Raw genomic sequence first — 21153 nt, 5'->3', positions numbered from 1 at the left:
CGCTGATGCTCCAGATAATCAACTAGTCTAAAGAAGGCCAGTTTTTTTTGCTTCTTTAGTCAGAACAACAGTTTTCAGCTATGCTAACGTCATTGCAAAAGGGTTTTCTAATGATCAATTAGCCTTTTAAAATGATAAACTTGGATTAGCTAACACAACGTGCCATTGGAATACAGGTTGCTGATAATGGGCCTCTGTATGCCTATGTAGTGATATTCCATTAAAAATCAGCCGTTTCCAGCTACAATAGTCATTTACAACATGAACAATGTCTACAACGTATTTCTGATCAATTTGATGTTACTTTAATTGACAAAAAAAAAAGTTTTTCTTTCAAAAACAAGGATATTTCTAAGTGACCCCAAACTGTTGAACGGTAGTGTATATAATAATAATAAAGATGAGAGTGATAACTCACAGCCTGCAGATAATGTCGTTCACCAAAGGGCTCCTGAGATACTGACAGTGAAGCAGGTAGACTTTGTTACGTTTATTGCTTAAGTTATCAATTGTACTGGATAAAATAATAAAAATCGAAGAAACTAGAAATCATTGGGAAGGTGCCAAATCTATTTTTGGATCTTCAGAATTTCACATCCAAAATATTACAGGAAATTCTGTGTAGGGATATACTGAATAAAAAAGTTCTCAGGCACCTCAGCCTGTGTAGGGATATACTGAATGAAGAGGTTCCCCCCTTTCAGGCTCCTGGGTCTGTGTAGGGATATACAGAATGAAGAGGTTCCCCCCTTTCAGGCTCCGGCGCCTGTGTAGGGATATACAGAATGAAAAGGTTCACCTCTCAGGCTCCTGAGTCTGTGTAGGGATATACTGAATGAAGAGGTTCTCAGGCTCCTGGGTCTGTGTAGGATATACAGAATGAAGAGCTCCTGGGTCTGTGTAGGGCTCCTGGGTCTGTGTAGGGATATACTTGTCATGTCTACTCCCGCTCCCCCTCTCTGGCACTCGACGTCGGCAGTTTATTCATTATTATGCACACCTGCCACCATCGTTACGTGCCCCAGTGCCTTATGAGACTCACCTGGACTCCATCACCTTCCTGATTACCTCCCCTATATCTGTCACTGCTTTCTTTCCTCAGGTGTTATTGACTCTGTTTCTGTGTTTCATGTCTGTACTCTACTCCTGTTTCTTGTTTTGATCCATGTTCCGTTATTTATTAAATTCACTCCCTTTAGTTTCTTCCCAATTCTTAGCGTACGCGTTACAGAATAACACCTCACCAAAGGGAAGCAACCAGGATTTACTGGTGACGTCGGTTCCAAGTGCCGCTGCCAAATCAAACGGGAAAGCCGCAGCTGGCTCGACAGGTTCCCATGCTTCAGCTGGCTCGCTAGGTTCCCATGCTTCAGCTGGCTCGCTAGGTTCCCATGCTTCAGCTGGCTCGCTAGGTTCCCATGCTTCAGCTGGCTCGCTAGGTTCCCATGCTTCAGCTGGCTCGACAGGTTCCCATGCCTCAGCCGGCTCGTCAGGCTTCCGTGCCTCAGCAGGCTCGTCAGGCTCCCATGCCTCAGCCCGCTTGTCAGGCTCCCGTGCATCAGCCGGCTCGTCAGGCTCCCATGCCTCAGCCGGCTCGTCAGGCTCCCGTGCCTCAGCAGGCTCTACAGGTTCCCGTGCCTCAGCAGGCTCTTCAGGTTCCCGTGCCTCAGCAGGCTCTTCAGGTTCCCGTGCCTCAGCAGGCTCTACAGGTTCCAGTGCCTCAGCAGCCTCTACAGGTTCCCGTGCCTCAGCTGGCTCTACAGGCTCCCGTGCCTCAGCAGGGTCTACAGGTTCCAGTGCCTCAGCAGCCTCTACAGGTTCCCGTGCCTCAGCTGGCTCTACAGGCTCCCGTGCCTCAGCAGGCTCTACAGGTTCCCATGTTCCCGTGCCTCAGCAGGCTCTAAAGGTTCCCGTGTTCCCGTGCCTCAGCAGGCTCTACAGGTTCCTGTGTTCCCATGCCTCAGCAGGCTCTACAGGTTCCCGTGCCTCTGCAGGCTCTACAGGTTCCCATGCCTCCGCAGGCTCCACAGGTTCCCGTGCCTCAGCTGGCTTGTCAGGCTCCCATGCGTCAGCCGACTCGTCAGGCTCCCATGCCTCAGCAGGCTCTACAGGCTCCCGTGCCTCAGCAGGCTCTACAGGTACCCGTGCCTCAGTAGGCTCTACAGGTACCCGTGCCTCAGCAGCCTCTACAGGTCCCCTTGCCTAAGCAGGCTCTACAGGTCCCCTTGCCTAAGCAGGCTCTACAGGTCCCCTTGCCTAAGCAGGCTCTACAGGTTCCCGTGCCTCAGCAGGCTCTACAGGTTCCCGTGCCTCAGCAGACTCTACAGGTTCCCGTGCCTCAGCAGACTCTACAGGTTCCCGTGCCTCAGCAGACTCTACAGGTTCCCGTGCCTCAGCTGGCTCGACAGGTTCCCGTGCCTCAGCTGGCTCGCTAGGTCCCCAAGCCTTGGTTGGCTCGTCAGGCTCCCATGCCTCAGCCGGCTTTTCAGGTTCCCATGCCTCAGCCGGCTCGTCAGGCTCCCATGCGTCAGCCGGCTCGTCAGGCTCCCGTGCCTCAGCAGGCTCTACAGGTACCTGTGCCTCAGCAGGCTCTACAGGTACCCGTGCCTCAGCAGGCTCTACAGGCTCCCGAGCCTCAGCAGGCTCTACAGGTTCCCATGCCTCAGCAGGCTCTACAGGTTCCCGAGCCTCAGCAGAAGCGACCGGCCCGCTCCTGGTCCTCGGGACGGTCCCTTTGATCGGTGTCCTGTGGCTGGAGATGCGTGTCAGGGAGGAGGTACAGTCATGTCTACTCTCGCTCCCCCTCTCTGGCGCTGTCACCAGTTAATTCATTATTATGCACACCTACCACCATCGTTACACACACCTGCGCCTCATGAGACTCAACAGGACTCTATTATCTTCCTGATTACCTCCCCTATATCTGTCACTCCCTTTGGTTCTTTCCTCAGGGGTTATTAACTCTGTTTCTGTGTTTCATGTCTGTACTCTACTCGTGTTTCTTGTTTTGATCCATGTTCCGTTATTTATTCAATTCACTCCCTGTACTTTCTTCCCAATTCTTAGCATACGCATACAGCTCAGCGTTCAACACCATTATCCCATCACAAGCTCATCACCAAGTTTAGGACCCTGGGACTAAACACCTCCCTCTGCAACTGGATCCTGGACTTCCTGACGGGCCGCCCCCAGGTGGTGAAGGAAGGCGACATCACCTCCTCCACACAGTCCCCTCCTGTACTCCCTGTTCACCCACGACTGTGTGGCCACGCATGACTCCAACACCATCATTAAGTTTGCTGACAATACGATCACAGCCTACAGGGAGGAGGTCAGTGACTTGGCAGTGTTGTGCCAGCACTACAACCCAGCTAACAACAAACGTTCTTAAGAGAACATTCCTTTAAGAGTCTCATTAGGTCATTAACTAAAGTTATCATAGGAATGTTTTCGTGATGTGCAAGGAATGTTTCCCAGAAACCATTCCGTTAACATCAAATCGAACTTCCACAGAACTCAGAACTTAAGATATGAATGTTCTAGACACGTATCATGAGACTGTTGCAAGAACATTCGTTTCCAGTTTTCTAAGAGAATATTCCGTCATTGTCCCACAAAACATACACAGAACATGGTTACAATGTTCTCAAAATGTAAGACATGAATGTCCTAGACACATTTCCTGAGAACATTGCAAGAACATTTGTATCCAAAGAAAAATGTATTACACGTCACGCCTTTTTACTGTTGCCGAGGTAATCAAGTCCCTGATTTGGTGAACCACTGATCCATTCATAGATCTTTCTCTGTTGGCAAGGTTAGGGTTAGGTTAGGGTTAGGTTAGGGTTAGGTTAGGGTTGGGTTTGGTTAGGGTTGGGTTTGGGTTGGGTTAGGGTTGGGTTAGGGTTAGGTTAGGGTTAGGGTTGGGTTAGGTTAGGGTTAGGGTTGGGTTAGGTTAGGGTTAGGGTTAGGATTGGGTTAGGGTTAGGGTTGGGTTAGGTTAGGGTTGGGTTAGATTAGGGTTAGGGTTAGTTTAGGTTAGGGTTAGGATTAGGTTAGGGTTAGGTTAGGGTTAGGTTAGGGTTGGGTTAGGTTAGGTTGGGTTAGGTTAGGGTTGGGTTAGGGGTGGGTTAGGGTTGGGTTAGGGTTGGGTTAGGGTTAGGGTTAGGGTTGGGTTAGGTTAGGGTTAGGTTAGTGTCGGGTTAGGGTTAGGTTAGGGTAGGGTTAGGTTAGGGTTGGGTTAAGGTTAGGGTTAGGTTAGGGTTAGGGTTGGGTTGGGTTAGGGTTAGGTTAGGGTTAGGGTTAGGTTAGGTTAGGGTTAGGTTACCCACACACAGTGCTGTTAGCATATAGTGTTTTCAACTGACATATTTCACATACATGATTACAGTGTTTATGTTAATTTATACACATATATTATTCAATATGTCCTCACCTGGGATTTGAATTTACAACCTCTTGGTACTTACATCTTTGTGCTACGCCAGTGTCACGTCCTGACCAGTAAAGGGTTAGGGTTACATCTTGCATCTTTATCTGACTATTTTCATCATTGATTTTATCTACTTATTTCAGCAATTGAAGGGCTTTCTGTCTAATGTTTGTGGGCATATTAAACTGTTTTCATTATACCCCGGAATCACAATCAATCAAATATTTTCTTAATTGTACTTTTAAGAGAGCTGAGATTTACTTCAAAGTGTATTCACCCTATTGCTTACACCTATCCAATAGTTTCAGATCTATACAAAGGGAGGATGGTTTCATACACAGGGCCTAACTATACTGTCCCAATAAGATGATACCTTAGAGATATCGTCGTAGTGGTTAGGGTGTTTGTCATTGGTGCTGGTGGACTGGGTTGAGACCCATCAGTCACCCTACTCTCACGTTCTTAGCAATATACACTATATATACAAAAGTATGTGGACACCACTCCAAGTCAGTGGATTCGGATATTTCAGCCACACCCGTTGCTGACACACTTCATGAGAATGTTGCAAGAACATTTGTATCCAACGAAAAATGTATTACACGTCACGTCTTTTTAGCCACACCCGTTGCTGACAGGTGTATGAAAAAACGACGTCTCAGCCGCAAACTGGTAGGCCACACCAGTTCACAGAACGGGACCTCCGAAGTACATGCCATACAAACGCTTCACACCGCATGGCCGCTGCCACTCTAACCTGGTGGTCCCAGCGCGCACGACCCACGTGGAGTTCCAGGTCTCCGGCAGCCTCTGGAACTGCCGGTCTGCAGCCAACAAGGCTGAGTTCATCTCAGCCTATGCTACCCTCCAGTCCCTAGACTTCCTGGCGCTGACGGAAACATGGATTACCACAGATAACACTGCTACTCCTACTGCTCTCTCTTCGTCTGCCCACGTGTTCTCGCATACCCGTAGAGCATCGAGCCAGCAGGGTGGTGGCACTGGAATCCTCATCTCTCCCAAGTGGACATTCTCTCTTTCTCCCCTGACCCATCTGTCTATCTCCTCATTTGAATTCCATGCTGTCACAGTTACCAGCCCTTTCAAGCTTAACATCCTTATCATTTATCGCCCTCCAGGTTCCCTTGGAGAGTTCATCAATGAGCTTGACGCCTTGATAAGTTCCTTTCCTGAAGATGGCTCACCTCTCACAGTTCTGGGTGACTTTAACCTCCCCACGTCTACCTTTGACTCATTCCTCTCTGACTCCTTCTTTCCACTCCTCTCCTCTTTTGACCTCACCCTCTCACCTTCCCCCCCTACTCACAAGGCAGGCAATACGCTTGACCTCATCTTTACTAGACGCTGTTCTTCCACTAATCTCATTGCAACTCCCCTCCAAATCTCCGACCACTACCTTGTATCCTTTTCCCTCTTGCTCTCATCCAACACTTCTCACTCTGCCCCTACTCGGATGGTATTGCGCCGTCCCAACCTTCGCTCTCTCTCTCCCGCTACTCTCTCCTCTTCCATCCTATCCTCTCTTCCCTCTGCTCAAACCTTCTCCAACCTATCTCCTCATTCTGCCTCCTCAACCCTCCTCTCCTCCCTTTCTGCATCCTTTGATTTTCTCTGTCCCCTATCCTCCAGGCCGGCTCGGTCCTCCCCTCCTGCTCCGGGGCTCGACGACTCACTACGAGCTCACAGAACAGGGCTCCGGGCAGCCGAGCGGAAATGGAGGAAAACTCGCCTCCCTGCGGACCTGGCATCCTTTCACTCCCTCCTCTCTACATTCTCCTCTTCTGTCTCTGCTGCTAAAGCCACTTTCTACCACTCTAAATTCCAAGCATCTGCCTCTAACCCTAGGAAGCTCTTTGCTACCTTCTCCTCCCTCCTGAATCCTCCTCCCCCTCCCCCCCTCCTCCCTCTCTGCGGATGACTTCGTCAACCATTTTGAAAAGAAGGTTGACGATATCCGATCCTCGTTTGCTAAGTCAAACGACACCGCTGGTCCTGCTCACACTGCCCTACCCTGTGCTTTGACCTCTTTCTCCCCTCTCTCTCCAGATGAAATCTCGCGTCTTGTGACGGCCGGCCGCCCAACAACCTGCCCACTTGACCCTATCCCCTCCTCTCTTCTCCAGACCATTTCCGGAGACCTTCTCCCCTACCTCACCTCGCTCATCAACTCATCCTTGACCGCTGGCTACATCCCTTCCGTCTTCAAGAGAGCGAGAGTTGCACCCCTTCTGAAAAAACCTACACTCGATCCCTCCGATGTCAACAACTACAGACCAGTATCCCTTCTTTCTTTTCTCTCCAAAACTCTTGAACGTGCCGTCCTTGGCCAGATCTCCTGCTATCTCTCTCAGAATGACCTTCTTGATCCTAATCAGTCAGGTTTCAAGACTGGGCATTCAACTGAGACTGCTCTTCTCTGTGTCACGGAGGCTCTCCGCACTGCTAAAGCTAACTCTCTCTCCTCTGCTCTCATCCTTCTAGACCTATCTGCTGCCTTTGATACCGTGAACCATCAGATCCTCCTCTCCACCCTCTCCGAGTTGGGCATCTCCGGCGCGGCCCACGCTTGGATTGCGTCCTACCTGACAGGTCGCTCCTACCAGGTGGCGTGGCGAGAATCTGTCTCCGCACCATGTGCTCTCACCACTGGTGTCCCCCAGGGCTCTGTTCTAGGCCCTCTCCTATTCTCGCTATACACCAAGTCACTTGGCTCTGTCATATCCTCACATGGTCTCTCCTATCATTGCTATGCAGACGACACACAATTAATCTTCTCCTTTCCCCCTTCTGATAACCAGGCGGCGAATCGCATCTCTGCATGTCTGTCAGACATATCAGTGTGGATGACGGATCACCACCTCAAGCTGAACCTCGGCAAGACGGAGCTGCTCTTCCTCCCGGGGAAGGACTGCCCGTTCCATGATCTCGCCATCACGGTTGACAACTCCCTTGTGTCCTCCTCCCAGAGTGCTAAGAACCTTGGTGTGATCCTGGACAACACCCTGTCGTTCTCCACTAACATCAAGGCGGTGACCCGATCCTGTAGGTTCATGCTCTACAACATTCGCAGAGTACGACCCTGCCTCACACAGGAAGCGGCGCAGGTCCTAATCCAGGCACTTGTCATCTCCCGTCTGGATTACTGCAACTCGCTGTTGGCTGGGCTCCCTGCCTGTGCCATTAAACCCCTACAACTCATCCAGAACGCCACAGCCCGTCTGGTGTTCAACCTTCCCAAGTTCTCTCATGTCACCCCGCTCCTCCGCTCTCTCCACTGGCTTCCAGTTGAAGCTCGCATCCGCTACAAGACCATGGTGATTGCCTACGGAGCTGTGAAGGGAACGGCACCTCCATACCTTCAGGCTCTGATCAAACCCTACACCCAAACAAGGGCACTGCGTTCATCCACCTCTGGCCTGCTGGCCCCCCTACCTCTGAGGAAGCACAGTTCCCGCTCAGCCCAGTCAAAACTGTTCGCTGCTCTGGCACCCCAATGGTGGAACAAGCTCCCTCACGACGCCAGGACAGCGGAGTCAATCACCACCTTCCGGAGACACCTGAAACCCCACCTCTTTAAGGAATACCTAGGTTAGGATAAAGTAATCCTTCTAACCCCCCCCCCCTTAAAAGATTTAGATGCACTATTGTAAAGTGGTTGTTCCACTGGATATCATAAGGTGAATGCACCAATTTGTAAGTCTCTCTGGATAAGAGCGTCTGCTAAATGACTTAAATGTAAATGTAAGTACTGAAATGCCTGGTTGCAACACTCACTATACAGTTCCAAACTGCCTCTGCAAGTAACGTCAGCACAAGAACTGTTCGTCTGGAGCTTCATGAAATGGGTTTCCATGGCCGAGCAGCCGCACACAAGCCAAAGATCACCATGTGCAATACCAAGTGTCGGCTGGAGTGGTGTAAAGCTTGCCATCTTTGGACTCTGGAGCAGTGGAAACGTGTTCTCTGGAGTAATGAATCACTCTACACTCTACATCTGGCAGTCCGACAGACAAATCTGGGTTTGGTGGATGCAAGGAGAACGCTACCTGCCCCAATGCATAGTGCCAACTGTAAAGTTTGGTGGAGGATGATGTTCGGGGGCTGTTTTTCATGGTTCGGCCTTGGCCCCTTAGTTCTAGTGAAGGGAAATCATAACGCTACAGCATACAATGACATTCTAGAATATTCTGTGCTTCCAACTTTGTGGCAACAGTTTGGGGAAGGACCTTTCCTTCTTTCAGCATGACAATGCCCCTGTGCACAAAGCGAGGTCCATTCAGAAATGGTTTCTAGAGATCGGTGTAGAAGAACTTGACTGGCCTGCACATAGCCCTGACCTCAACCCCATCGAACGCCTAATCGCCCAACATCAGTGCCCGACCTCACTAATCCTCTTGTGGCTGAATGGAAGCAAGTCCCTGCAGTAATGTACCAACATCTAGTGGAAAGCCTTACCAGAAGAGAGGAGGCTGTTATAGCAGCAAAGGGGGGACCAACTCCATATTAATGACCATGATTTTGGAATGAGATGATGGACCAGCACATGTCCACATACTTTTGGTCATGTAGTGTAGTTTACATACTTTCTCATATTTTCTCATATTTCTGGTGTGTTTTTGTTCTACTTTACTTTATTTTAAGGTACTACTGATATTGGTTAGTGCATTGTTGGGAAAGAGTTGGCAAGAAAGGCATTTCACTGTACTTGTGCACGTGACATTAAAACCAGAAAGCTAAAACTACACAACAGAATGTGATGGTCACAGAGGAGAGAGAAGAGACACAGCACCATCTTTTGGTTAATCTGTGCACTGTGTCCATGTATTACTGTTGTTTTCACAGTACGGAGCGCTTTGCGAACACAGAGGGACATCTATCAGAACATACACCATCTGTATTGCCGTGATCTAAAACGTGCAAATGACCAGTCTTTCTATAGCAAGATATTATAGTTGGTGTAAAACAAAAAGTGTCTGAGTTTGCAGGCTGTAAATTCGATAGGATTACTTTTAATTCTCCCAAGTCTAGATGTTGGTTTAGTTTATTGCTTGTGTGACGGGCGTCACTGACATGCGTCTGAAGGAGATCGAACTGTGAAATGTGTTAAAATATAAGCGTTGATTTTTAAGATTGCAAGACCATGGTTAATAGATTTTTTTTTTTTTTTAGCATCTATCTATGAACCTGATGAGTCTTCCCTGTGGCTCAATTGGTAGAGCATGGTGTTTGCAACGCCAAGGGTTGTAGGTTCGATTCCCACGGGGGACCAGTACGGAGAAAAAAATCTATGAAATGAATGCATTCACTACTGTAAGTCGCTCTGGATAAGAGTGTCTGCTAAAATGACTAAAATGGAAAATGTAATGATTGATCACAGAGTCATCACGGACAGGATCAGAGATTTCAAGTGATGTTGTTTGACAGGAAGGAAGGCCACAGGTGTATTTTCGATACCGGACAAGAGCTAGACGTCAGCCCACTGAACAACTAATGGCTACGATGACGGTTTTTAATCAAATTGACAAACGCCACATTGTTTATTATAGGCCCACTGAACAAAAATATAAAACGCACAATGTAAAGTGTTGGTCCCATGTTTCATGAGCTGAAATAAAAGATCCCAGAAATGTTTCATAAGAACAAAATGCTTGTTTTCTCTCAAATGTTGTGCACAAATGTGTTTACATCGCAGTTAGTGAGCGTTTCTCCCTTGCCAAGATAATCCATCCACATTGTTCTACAACTGTCAGAAACGGTCTCAGGGAAGCTCATCTGCTCGTCGTCCTCACCAGGGTCTTGACCTGATTGCAGTTCGGTGTCGTAACCGACTTCAGTGGGCAAATGCTCACTTTCAAATTGTTGCATGTTGCGTTTATATTTTTGTTCAGTGTATGTAGTATCCGTTTAGATGTCTGCTTTATAAAACTGATGAGCCTATCCGACATTGTCACATCCTGACCAGTAAAGGGGTCTATTTGTTATTGTAGTTTGGTCAGGACGTGGCAGAGGGTATTTGTTGTACATGTTTTTGGTTATGTGTTTATATAGAGGGTTATTTTGTGTAGAGTGTTTCTGGGTTTAGTGGTGTATCTATGTAGAAAGGGTATTTGTTTTAAGTGGTTCGGGGTTTATTAGATATGTATTTATGTAAGATGGGGTGTTTGATTTATTATTACAATGTATTATTATGTATTATTATTACATATTATTACAATGTATTATTACAATGTATTATGTATTATTATTATAAGGTATTATTACAATGTATTATTACTTATTATTATTATGTATTATTACAATGTATTATTATTACTTATTATTACAATGTATTATTACAATTTATTATTATAATGTGTTATTACTTATTATTACAACTTATTATTATAATGTATTATTATAATGTATTATTATAACAATGTATTATGTATTATTATATCAATGTATAATTATTACTTATTATTATAATGTATTATTATTATTACTTATTATTATAATGTATTATTATTACAATGTATTATTATTATTACGTATTACAATGTATTATGTATTATTATAACAATGTATTATTACAATTTATTCATATATTGTATTATTATAATGTATTATTATTACTTATTATAATGTATTAATATATTGTATTATTCATCTTATTTGTTATTGTCATATTCTTTATAGGCATAATTATATAATAAAAAAATATATATATTACTTTATTAGTATAATTATATTAATTGTACTACTTATAATATAACAAGAATAATACTACTTATGTTATACCAATCCTACTAATGGTAATAATACCAATCCTACTAATGGTAATAATACCAATCCTACTAATGGTAATAATACCAATCCTACTAATGGTAATAATACTACTTATGTTATACCAATCCTACTAATGGTAATAATACCAATCCTACTAATGGTAATAATACTACTTATGTTATACCAATTACATTTACATTTTAGTCATTTAGCAGACGCTCTTATCCAGAGCGACTTACAGTAGTGAATGCATACATTTCATGTTAAAAAAATATATTTTGATTGAACTGGCCCCCCATGGCAATCGAACCCACAACTCTGGCATTGCACACACCATGCTGGCGTTGCAAACAACATGCTCTACCAACTGAGCCACGGGAAAGACCAATCCTAGTAACACTGATGATGATCATAATAATAATATTAATTAATAATCAGAATAATTTAAACTGAAGAATAAAACAAATATAAATATACAGTTGAAGTCAGAAGTTTACATACAACTCAGCCAAATACATTTAAACTCAGTTTTTCACAACTCCTGACCTTTAACCCAGGTAAAAATTCCCTGTGTTAGGTCAGTTAGGATCACCACTTTATTTTAAGAATGTGAAATGTCAGAATAATAGTAGAGAGAATTATTTATTTCAGCTTTTCTTTCTTTCATCACATTCCCAGTGGGTCAGAAGTTTACATACACTCAATTAGTATTTGGTAGCATTGCCTTTAAATTGTTTAACTTGGGTTAAACGTTTTGGGTATCCTTCCACAAACTTCCCACAATAAATTGGATGAATTTTTGCCCATTCCTCCTGACAGAGCTGGTGTAACTGAGTCAGGTTTGTAGGCCTCCCTGCTCACACACACATTTTCAGTTCTGCCCACAAATTGTCTATAGGATTGAGGTCAGGGCTTTGTGATGGCCACTCCAATACCTTGACTTTGTTGTCCTTAAGCCATTTTGCCACAACTTTGGAAGTATGTGTCGTGTCTTTGGCTATGCCAGATTAATTGATATGACATGCTAACTTATAAAATGATTTCTCTGTAATTAATATTACCTGATTAAGCTAATCATGTAAATGTAATTAACTAGAAAGTCGGGGCACCACGGAAGAATGTTTATAGTCGTTATCTTCCGAATAAACTCTTAAAATACTTTGTAATATTTTACATTGATAGCAGTCAATAGTAACCCTTTTCTTATTTTCAGTCTCATAATGAAAGTTGTAAATTCTTGGCTATCTTCACGAACCCTGGCTAACAAGTTGAATCAGCAATACAAAATTGGGTTTAATTATTTATTTACTAAATACCTAAACTAATCACACAGAATTACAAATACACAGAATACAATGATGTCATACAGAAAACGTCCCGGTAGACGGAACAGATATGACGGCTGGTTACACAAAGGAAAGGGGGTTGGGCTTGAATGAAAGAGCGGGAAGATTTAGAAACACAGAAACGTAAATACATTATCTTATGCATTCTAAATTACCGCCCATTTGGAAAAGGAAAATGCAATAAATATTTACTCTGAGCTGCGCTTCGGTAGATTGGTCGTAGATGCTGGCCGGGTTGCCCAACAGATCTCCCTGTTTTCGGAAGAATGTCAATGGTGGTCCATTGGATACGTGGTGGTATCTTCGTCTGGTTGTTAGACTGGATCCGTCGTCCGTCCTTTCCTAACCCACGTTAGCAGCGCTGCTAACTCAACGGCTAGGAAGTAGCACTTCTGTAGTGAATAAGCTCAAAGTTCATACCAGTTCATACCAGAGCTCACGCCGAGGTTGGCTTAGTTCTGTACTTGACGTGTGTCCTTCTAACGTAGAGGCTGCAGACCTCCCGTACTGGAACTACTTGGTTATCTTTTCGTCAAAGGATTATATAGTGGAGAGGGGGAGGGAGGTGTTTCATCGTTTATAACCCATGTCTCTTCACAGGGTTGGGCCACTGATCGAGCAGGGCACTTTCCTTATGAAAACCCAAATCTCTCATTCGGAAGCTAAAATTACATTTCATCTCCTAACAAACATTTTCAATATCAAACATTTCAATTGCATAACAATTCCATGTGACTCTGATAACTAGAGGGTGTATACTTTCTCAGATACAGTTTATGTCGTCCTGTCATCAGTCATAATGTCTCAGATGACAACCGAACTGACATACATACTCATTACGTTCCCAAGCATATTTCCAACTGGTTTTATTAACAAAATATGTGGTACCTTTCCCCATTTGTTTGATGTTCCCAGACTCTCTATATTTAACACAGGCTATTCAAGTCCTTCAGTACATTCAGAGAGGGGAAGTGGTAAAAGGTATTTATGGGGGGGGGGGGGGGTCATAAACCTTACCCACAGGCCAACGTCATGACATATGCTTGGGGTCATTGTCCATTTGGAAGACCCATTTGCGACCAAGCTATAACTTCCTGACTAATGTATTGAGATGTTGCTTCAATATATCCACATAATTTTCCTACCTCATGATGCCATCTATTTTGTGAAGTGCACCAGTCCCTCCTGCAGCAAAGCACCCCCACAACATGATGCTGCCACCCTCGTGCTTCACTTTTTCCTCCAAACATAACGATGGTCATTATGGCCAAACAGTTCAAGTTTTGTTTCATCAGACCAGAGGACATTTCTCCAAAAAGTATGATCTTTGTCCCTATGTGCTGTTGCAAACCGTAGTCTGGCTTTTTTATGGCAGATTTGGAGCAGTGGCTTCTTCCTTGCTGAGTGGACTTTCAGGTTATGTCGATATAGGACTCGTTTTACTGTGGATATAGATACTTTTGTACCTGTTTCCTCCAGCATCTTCACAAGGTCCTTTGCTGTTGTTCTGGGATTGATTTGCACTTTTCGCACCAAAGCATGTTCATCTCTAGGAGACAGAACGCGTCTCCTTCCTGAGCGGTATGACGGCTGCGTGGTCCCATGGTGTTTATACTTGCGTACTATTGTTTGTACAGATGAACGTGGTACATTCAGGCGTTTGGAAATTGCTCCCAAGGATGAACCAGACTTGTGGAGGTCTACAATTTTTTTTCTGAGGTCTTGGCTGATTTCTTAAGATTTTCCCATGATGTCAAGCAAAGAGGCACTGAGTTTGAAGGTAGGCCTTGAAATACATCCACAGGTATACCTCCAATTGACTCAAATGATGTCAATTAGCCTATCAGAAGCTTCTAAAGCTATGACATAATTTTCTGGAATTTTCCAAACTGTTTAAAGGCACAGTCAGCTTAGTGTATGTAAACTTCTGACCCACTGGAATTGTGACACAGTGAATTATAAGTGAAATAATCTGTCTGTAAACAATTGTTGGAAAAATGAATTGTGTCATGCACAAAGTAGATGTCCTAACCGACTTGCCAAAACTATAGTTTGTTAACAAGACATTTGTGGAGTGGTTGAAAAACGAGTTTTAATGACTCCAACCTAAGTGTATGTAAACTTCCCACTTCCAACTGTATAAGCCTTTAATCTCCCATTTATTCTCTCAATAAACAAGTCAATTGACCTGCTTTGAATGTCTATTATTAGAAACTATTTAAATGCATATTTAGATTATTATAAAATCATATGTATATGATGTGAAATGGCTAGCTAGTTTAGAGAGGTGCTAACAGCGTTTCAATCGGTGAAGTCACTAAAGTAGTTGTTCCCCTTGTTCTGCAAGGGCCGAGGCTTTTGTGACGCGATGGGTAACGATGCTTCAAGGATGTCTGCGGTTGATGTGTGCTGAAGGTCCCTGGTTTGAACCCAGGTAGGGGCGAGGAGAGGGACGGAAGCTATACTGTTACATATAATAATAGTAGCCTTCTAATTATAACAACAATGAGAACAGTTTTATCATTTAGGATAAGGCCTTTTGGATAAAATAAATCGGAAGTATTTTATATATTAGACCTATTCTACTGATGCTGATTTGAATCATTTTCAAGTCCTATTTTTCAATGGATATTATATTTTAAGGAAACCGTCTCTGAGTTCTTGTCTTTCTCATCTCTGCATGTCGGTTCAGGTTCCATGACCACACCCCCAGCCAGTTAGTGGGTGTCTGTTGGCTTCTACAGAGGATCTGTCTGAATGAGAAACTGTTGCTCTGAAGTTGTACAATTCTGGTACTTGTTGCTGCTGTTGCTTGTTCATCTGTTCTAACCTGTTCTAACCCGTTACTGTAAGCGTCTTGGGGTTGTCCTCCCGCATGGAGCATGAACTCCATCGACCTTTCAGTCCATCACACCTCGTCTCCAGCCGCCAGCTCTCTCCACCCCCAGCCCAAGGGCACCCAGAGGCCGCCGGAGCCGCCGGAGATGGCAGTCTACTGCGACAATTTAAGCATGTATCACCACCAGCAGACCTTCCAGGGCGCACAGAGGCCGTCTGGATACGGCTTCGGAGATTACACATCCTCCCCCAACCCGTACCTTTGGCTGAACAGGCCCGCTGTCAACTCCGCATCCTTCATGCCGCCTTCCTACGGGACACAGCGGCAGTTCCTCACCAACTCCCCCGGGTTCGGGGGTCCGGACCTGGGTTGGCTGTCCATCGCCAGTCAGGAGGAGTTGTTAAAACTGGTCCGTCCTCCATACTCTTACTCGGCGCTCATCGCCATGGCGATCCAGAACGTGCATGAGAAGAAGTTGACCCTGAGTCAGATCTACCGGTACATCGCCGATAACTTCCCGTTCTACAAGAAGAGCAAGGTGGGGTGGCAGAACTCTATCCGACATAATCTGTCACTTAACGACTGTTTTAAAAAGGTTCCCCGCGACGAAGATGACCCAGGTATTATTGTTATATTATATTATTGTAACATCTATTTGTAACCTATAAATGTTCTAGCCCCATTTTTGTAGATATTAAGTTTTAAGTTAATGACTCGGGTAGGCTATGTGATGTTCAGCTGTTCGTTAGAAATCCTATACAAACGCGTGTAAAAGCTTAGTCCTACGACCGATTGAACAACCCGATGTAGGCCGGTTGCAGGGTATCATGTCTGTTAAAATCAGTTGGATGAAATAAAGGCTTATCCCATAGCCTGGTAATTGTTCATTTTCTACTTTGAAATTGTTCCCTCAATGTTGAAGGCTAGAATGCGTATTATAGTGGCATATTTTGTAAATATCAAATATATAAAGTCTTATTAACAGGACAATGACTGATATTATATGATATTCTATAGATTAAGGATGTGACGAGTCTAATATAATGCATGAATGGCCTTCTGCTCTATCATGGGAAGCAGAGCTATGTGGCATATATAGATTATAATATACAGAGCCTTCACAAAGTATGCACACCCCTTTGACTTTTTCCAAATGTTGTTCAAAATGTTGTTGTGTTTCAGCCCTAATTTAAAATGGATTAAATTGAGATATTGTGTCACTGGCCTACACACAATACGCTATAATATCAAAGTGGAATTAATGATATTAATAAAAAATTAAATGCTGAAATATCTTGAGTCAATAAGTATTCAACCCCTTTGTTATGGCTAGCCTAAATAAGTTCAGGAGTAAAAATCTGCTTAACAAGTCTCATAAGTTTCATGGACTCACTCTGTGTGCAATAGTGTTGAACATAATTTAATGGCTTCCTCATCTCTGTACCCCACACATACAATTATCTGTAAGGTCCCTCAGTCCAGCAGGGAATTTCAAACACAAATTCAACCACAAAGACCAGGGAGGTTTTCCAGTGGTTCACAGAGAAGGGCCCCTATTGGTAGCTATAATCGCTGCCAAAGGTGATTCCAATGTCTGTTGACTCAGGGGGTTGAATACTTATCTAATCAAGATATGTTTGTGTTTTTTTTTCTTCAAATGTTAGAATTTTTCTTCCTACTGTGACATTACAGAGTATTTTGTGTAGATTGTTGACAAAAAAAAAGACAATTTAATGCATTTTAATTCCACTTTTGTAACACAACATAATGTGAAAAAAGTCAAGGGGTGTAAAAACTTTCTGAAGGCACTGTATATTATTCTATAGGTTCGTCCCAACAGTTTGTTAGAAATAGGAAACTTTAGGGATTAAACCAGCTTGTTATTAGAGGCTTCACGCGCGTACTGAGTGGACATTGATTTTCCTACCATGGCAGGTTATAGATAAAAGGTTTGATAACTCTGGAGTGCGCAGCGCAGAAAACACAGATTCCGGGAGAATGACACTATCCTCACCAACCCTTGTCACACTCACTAAAATTAATAGCTACCAAGATATTTTGGCTTCCTCATCAGTGCATCTTTCCAAATCAAAAGCCAGAGTATTAGGTGATAATGTGCACCATACTAATACATTACATTGTGGGCGGGTAGCCTAGTGGTTAGAGGGTTGGGCCTAGTAACTGAAAGGTTGCTGGATCGAATCCCCGAGCTGACAAGGTAAAAATCTGTCGTTCTTCCCTGGGTGCCGTAGATGTTGATTCAGGCAGCCCCCTCCGCACCTCTCTGATCCAGAAGGGGTTGGGTTAAATGAGGAAGACACTTCTCAGTTGAAGGCTAGGAATCCCCCCTTTCCCTTTGTGTGAATGTGTACATTCCATATAAAGGAAGGAGAGGCTCATCAGTGTTTTATTCCTGCACCCAACACAACCTTTAGACTTTACACAAGTCCTAATTTCTTTTTATCTGTAATATTGTTTGGCTCAGCAGCGGTATTCTCAAGTTTAAGATGAGCATGTCACTCTGCGGTTCTTCATCGGTTCTTCATCGCATTCGGAAAGTATTCAGGCCCTTTGACCTTTTCCACATTTTGTTTTATAAAATGGATTCAATTGTTTTTTTCCATCATCAATCTACACACAATACCCCATAATAATGACAAAGGAAAAATTGTTTTTCAGAAATGTTAGGAAATATATTTAAAAAATAAAACAACAGAAATATCACATTTACATAAGTATTCAGACCCTTTACTCAGTACTTTTTTGAAACATCTTTGGCAATGATTACAGTCTCGAGACTTCTTGGGTATGACACTACAAGCTTGGTACACCTGTATTTATGGAGTTTCTCCCATTCTTCTCTGAAGATCCTCTCAAGCTCTGTCAGGTTGGACCTCTCTGTACTTTGCTCTGTTCATCTTTCTCTCGATCCTGACTAGTCACCCAGTCCCTGCTGCTGAAAAAGAGTTCAATCTAGGTTTCATCAGACCAGAGAATCTTGTTTCTCATGGTCTGAGAGTCCTTTAGGTGCCTTTTGGCAAACTCCAAGTGGGATGTCGTGCCTACCAGCTCTAGGAAGAGTCTTGGTGGTTCCAAACTTCTTCCATTGTAGAATGATGGAGGCCACTGTGTTCTTGGGGACCTCCAATGCTGCAACCATTTTTTGGTACCCTTCCCCAGATCTGTGCCTTGACACAACCCTGTATTGGAGCTCTACGGACCATTTCTTCAACCTCATATCTTGGTTTTTGCTCTGACATGCACTGTCACCTGTGGGACCTTAATTAAACAGGTGCGTGCCTTCCCAAATCATGTCAATTAATTGAATTTACCACAGGTGGACTCCAAACAAGTTGTAGAAACATCTCAAGGATGATCAATGGAAACAGGATGCACTTGAGTTCCATTTAGAGTCTCATAGCAAAGAGTCTGAATACTTATGCAGATAAGGAATTTCTGTTTTTTATTATTAATACATTTGCAAAAATGTGTAAAAACCTGTTTTCGCTTTGTCATTATGGGGTATTGTGTTTAGATTGATGAGGATTTATTTTTGGGGTTCCCGAGTGGCACAGAGGTCTAAGGCACTGTGTCACTACAGTCCCTGGTTCGAATCCAGGCTGTATCACATCCGGCCGTGATTGGGAGTCCCACAGGGTGGCGCACAATTGGCCCAGCGTCGTCCAGGTTTGGCCGGGGTAGGCCGTCATTGTAAATAAGAATTTGTTCTTAACTGACTTGCCTAGTTAAATAAAGGTAAAATAAAAATAAATAAAAATGAAAATATTTAATACATTTTAGAATAAGACTGTAACGTAACAAAATGTGGACAAAAGGAAGGGTTCTGAATATTTTCCGGATGCCCTGTATAGACTAAATATACAGTAAATTATATTATATATACATAACACTGATGTGAAAATAAATATACAGTAAATTATATTATATGTACATAATACCGATGTGAAAATAAATATACTGTAAATTATATTATATGTACATAATAATGATGTGAAAATAAATATACTGTAAATTATATTATATGTACATAATACTGATGTGAAAATAAATATACTGTAAATTATATTATATGTACATAATACTGATGTGAAAATAAATATACTGTAAATTATATTATATGTACATAATACTGATGTGAATATAAATATACTGTAAATTATATTATATGTACATAATACCGATGTGAAAATAAATATACTGTAAATTATATTATATGTACATAATACTGATGTGAAATATAAATATACTGTAAATTATAGTATATGTACATAATACTGATGTGAAAATGAATATACTGTAAATTATATATGTACATAATACTGACGTGAAAATAAATATACTGTAAATTATATTATATGTACATAATACTGATGTGAAAATGAATATACTGTAAGTTATATTATATGTACATAATACTGATGTGAAAATGAATATACTGTAAATTATATGATATGTACATAACACTGATGTGAAAATAAATATACTGTACATTATATTATATGTACATAATACTGATGTGAAAATAAATATACTGTACATTATATTATATGTACATAATACTGATGTGAAAAATAAAATGTATATTTTTTCATGTTCCAGGTAAAGGAAACTACTGGACGTTGGACCCTAACTGTGAAAAAATGTTTGACAACGGGAACTTCAGGAGGAAGAGGAAGCGTCGCTCCGACTCCACTAATGGCACCAAGACAGAGGACGGCCAAACCGCCCCGACCATCAAGACCATGGACAGCCCCCAGCTCCTCGGCCCCGCCTCCCCAGACATGGAGGTGGTCAGTGAGGGTCATAAGAGCTCCTCCCCCCCGGGCCTGGCATCCGGCACTCCGTGTTTTAATAACTTCTTCAGCAGTATGGCTGAGCTGGGCTCCGGGCCCCTTGGTGCCTCCATTCCTATCTCCTCTGGTCCCTCCAGCAGTATGGCTGGACTGGGCTATGGGTCCTTGGGCTCCGGGCCCCTAGGTGCCTCTGGTCCCCCCAGCAGACAGACTGGCTCTCTGGGGTTGGTCAACGAGCTGACCAATAGGAACATTACAGCCCTCCATAGCAGCCCATACCACAACCACACCACCCGCACCCCGACGCAGGCCCCGGACCAGGACAGTCACTGCCAGGGGGTCTCAGATTCAGGCCACGGGGTCCATGGTCACCCAGCAGACAACCTGTCTCACTTCAACAGAGGAGTGTACTGCAACACCTTCAGCGGAGGGGGGCAGGAAGGACAGTTCAACAGCCACTTCTACAACAGCTTCAGCGTCAACGGTCTAATATACCCCAGAGAGGGCACGGACGTGTAGCGTATAATGTATAACGTGTATTTGTATTCGTATTTATTACGGATCCCCAGTAGTTCCTGCCAAGGAAGCAGCAACTCTTCCTGGGGTCCAGCAAAATTAAAGCAGTTTATAATTTTTTTTAAACATTACAATACATTCACAGTTTTCACAACACACTGTGTTCCCTCAGGCCCCTACTCCACCACTACCACATTATCAACAGTACTAAATCCATGTGTACGTGTGTGTATAGTGCGTATGTTATCGTGTGTGTGTGTATGCATGTGTCTGTGCCTATGATTGAGTTGCTTCACAGTCCCTGCTGTTCTATAAGGTGTTTTTTTAATCTGTTTTTTAAATATAAATTTTACTGCTTGTATCAGTTACCTGATGTGGAATAGAGTTCCATGCAGTTATGGCTCTATGTAGTACTGTGTA

General features: G+C 43.4%; 1 protein-coding gene across 1 annotated transcript; it reads left to right on the top strand.

Moving 5' to 3' along the window:
- Positions 1 to 15392: 15392 nt before the first annotated feature.
- On the top strand, positions 15393 to 20819 carry foxi2 (forkhead box I2). The gene is made up of 2 exons (XM_045687071.1): positions 15393 to 16023; positions 20024 to 20819. The coding sequence occupies exons 1-2, from the start codon at positions 15447 to 15449 to the stop codon at positions 20734 to 20736; spliced, it is 1290 nt and encodes a 429-aa protein (XP_045543027.1). The 5' UTR covers positions 15393 to 15446; the 3' UTR covers positions 20737 to 20819.
- Positions 20820 to 21153: the final 334 nt, after the last annotated feature.

This window comes from Salmo salar, chromosome ssa09 (assembly GCF_905237065.1).
Source record: "Salmo salar chromosome ssa09, Ssal_v3.1, whole genome shotgun sequence".
NCBI classification, from domain to species: Eukaryota; Metazoa; Chordata; class Actinopteri; order Salmoniformes; family Salmonidae; genus Salmo; species Salmo salar.
Note: the sequence above shows the minus strand (reverse complement) of the source record. Positions and strands in the feature narration are given on the sequence as shown.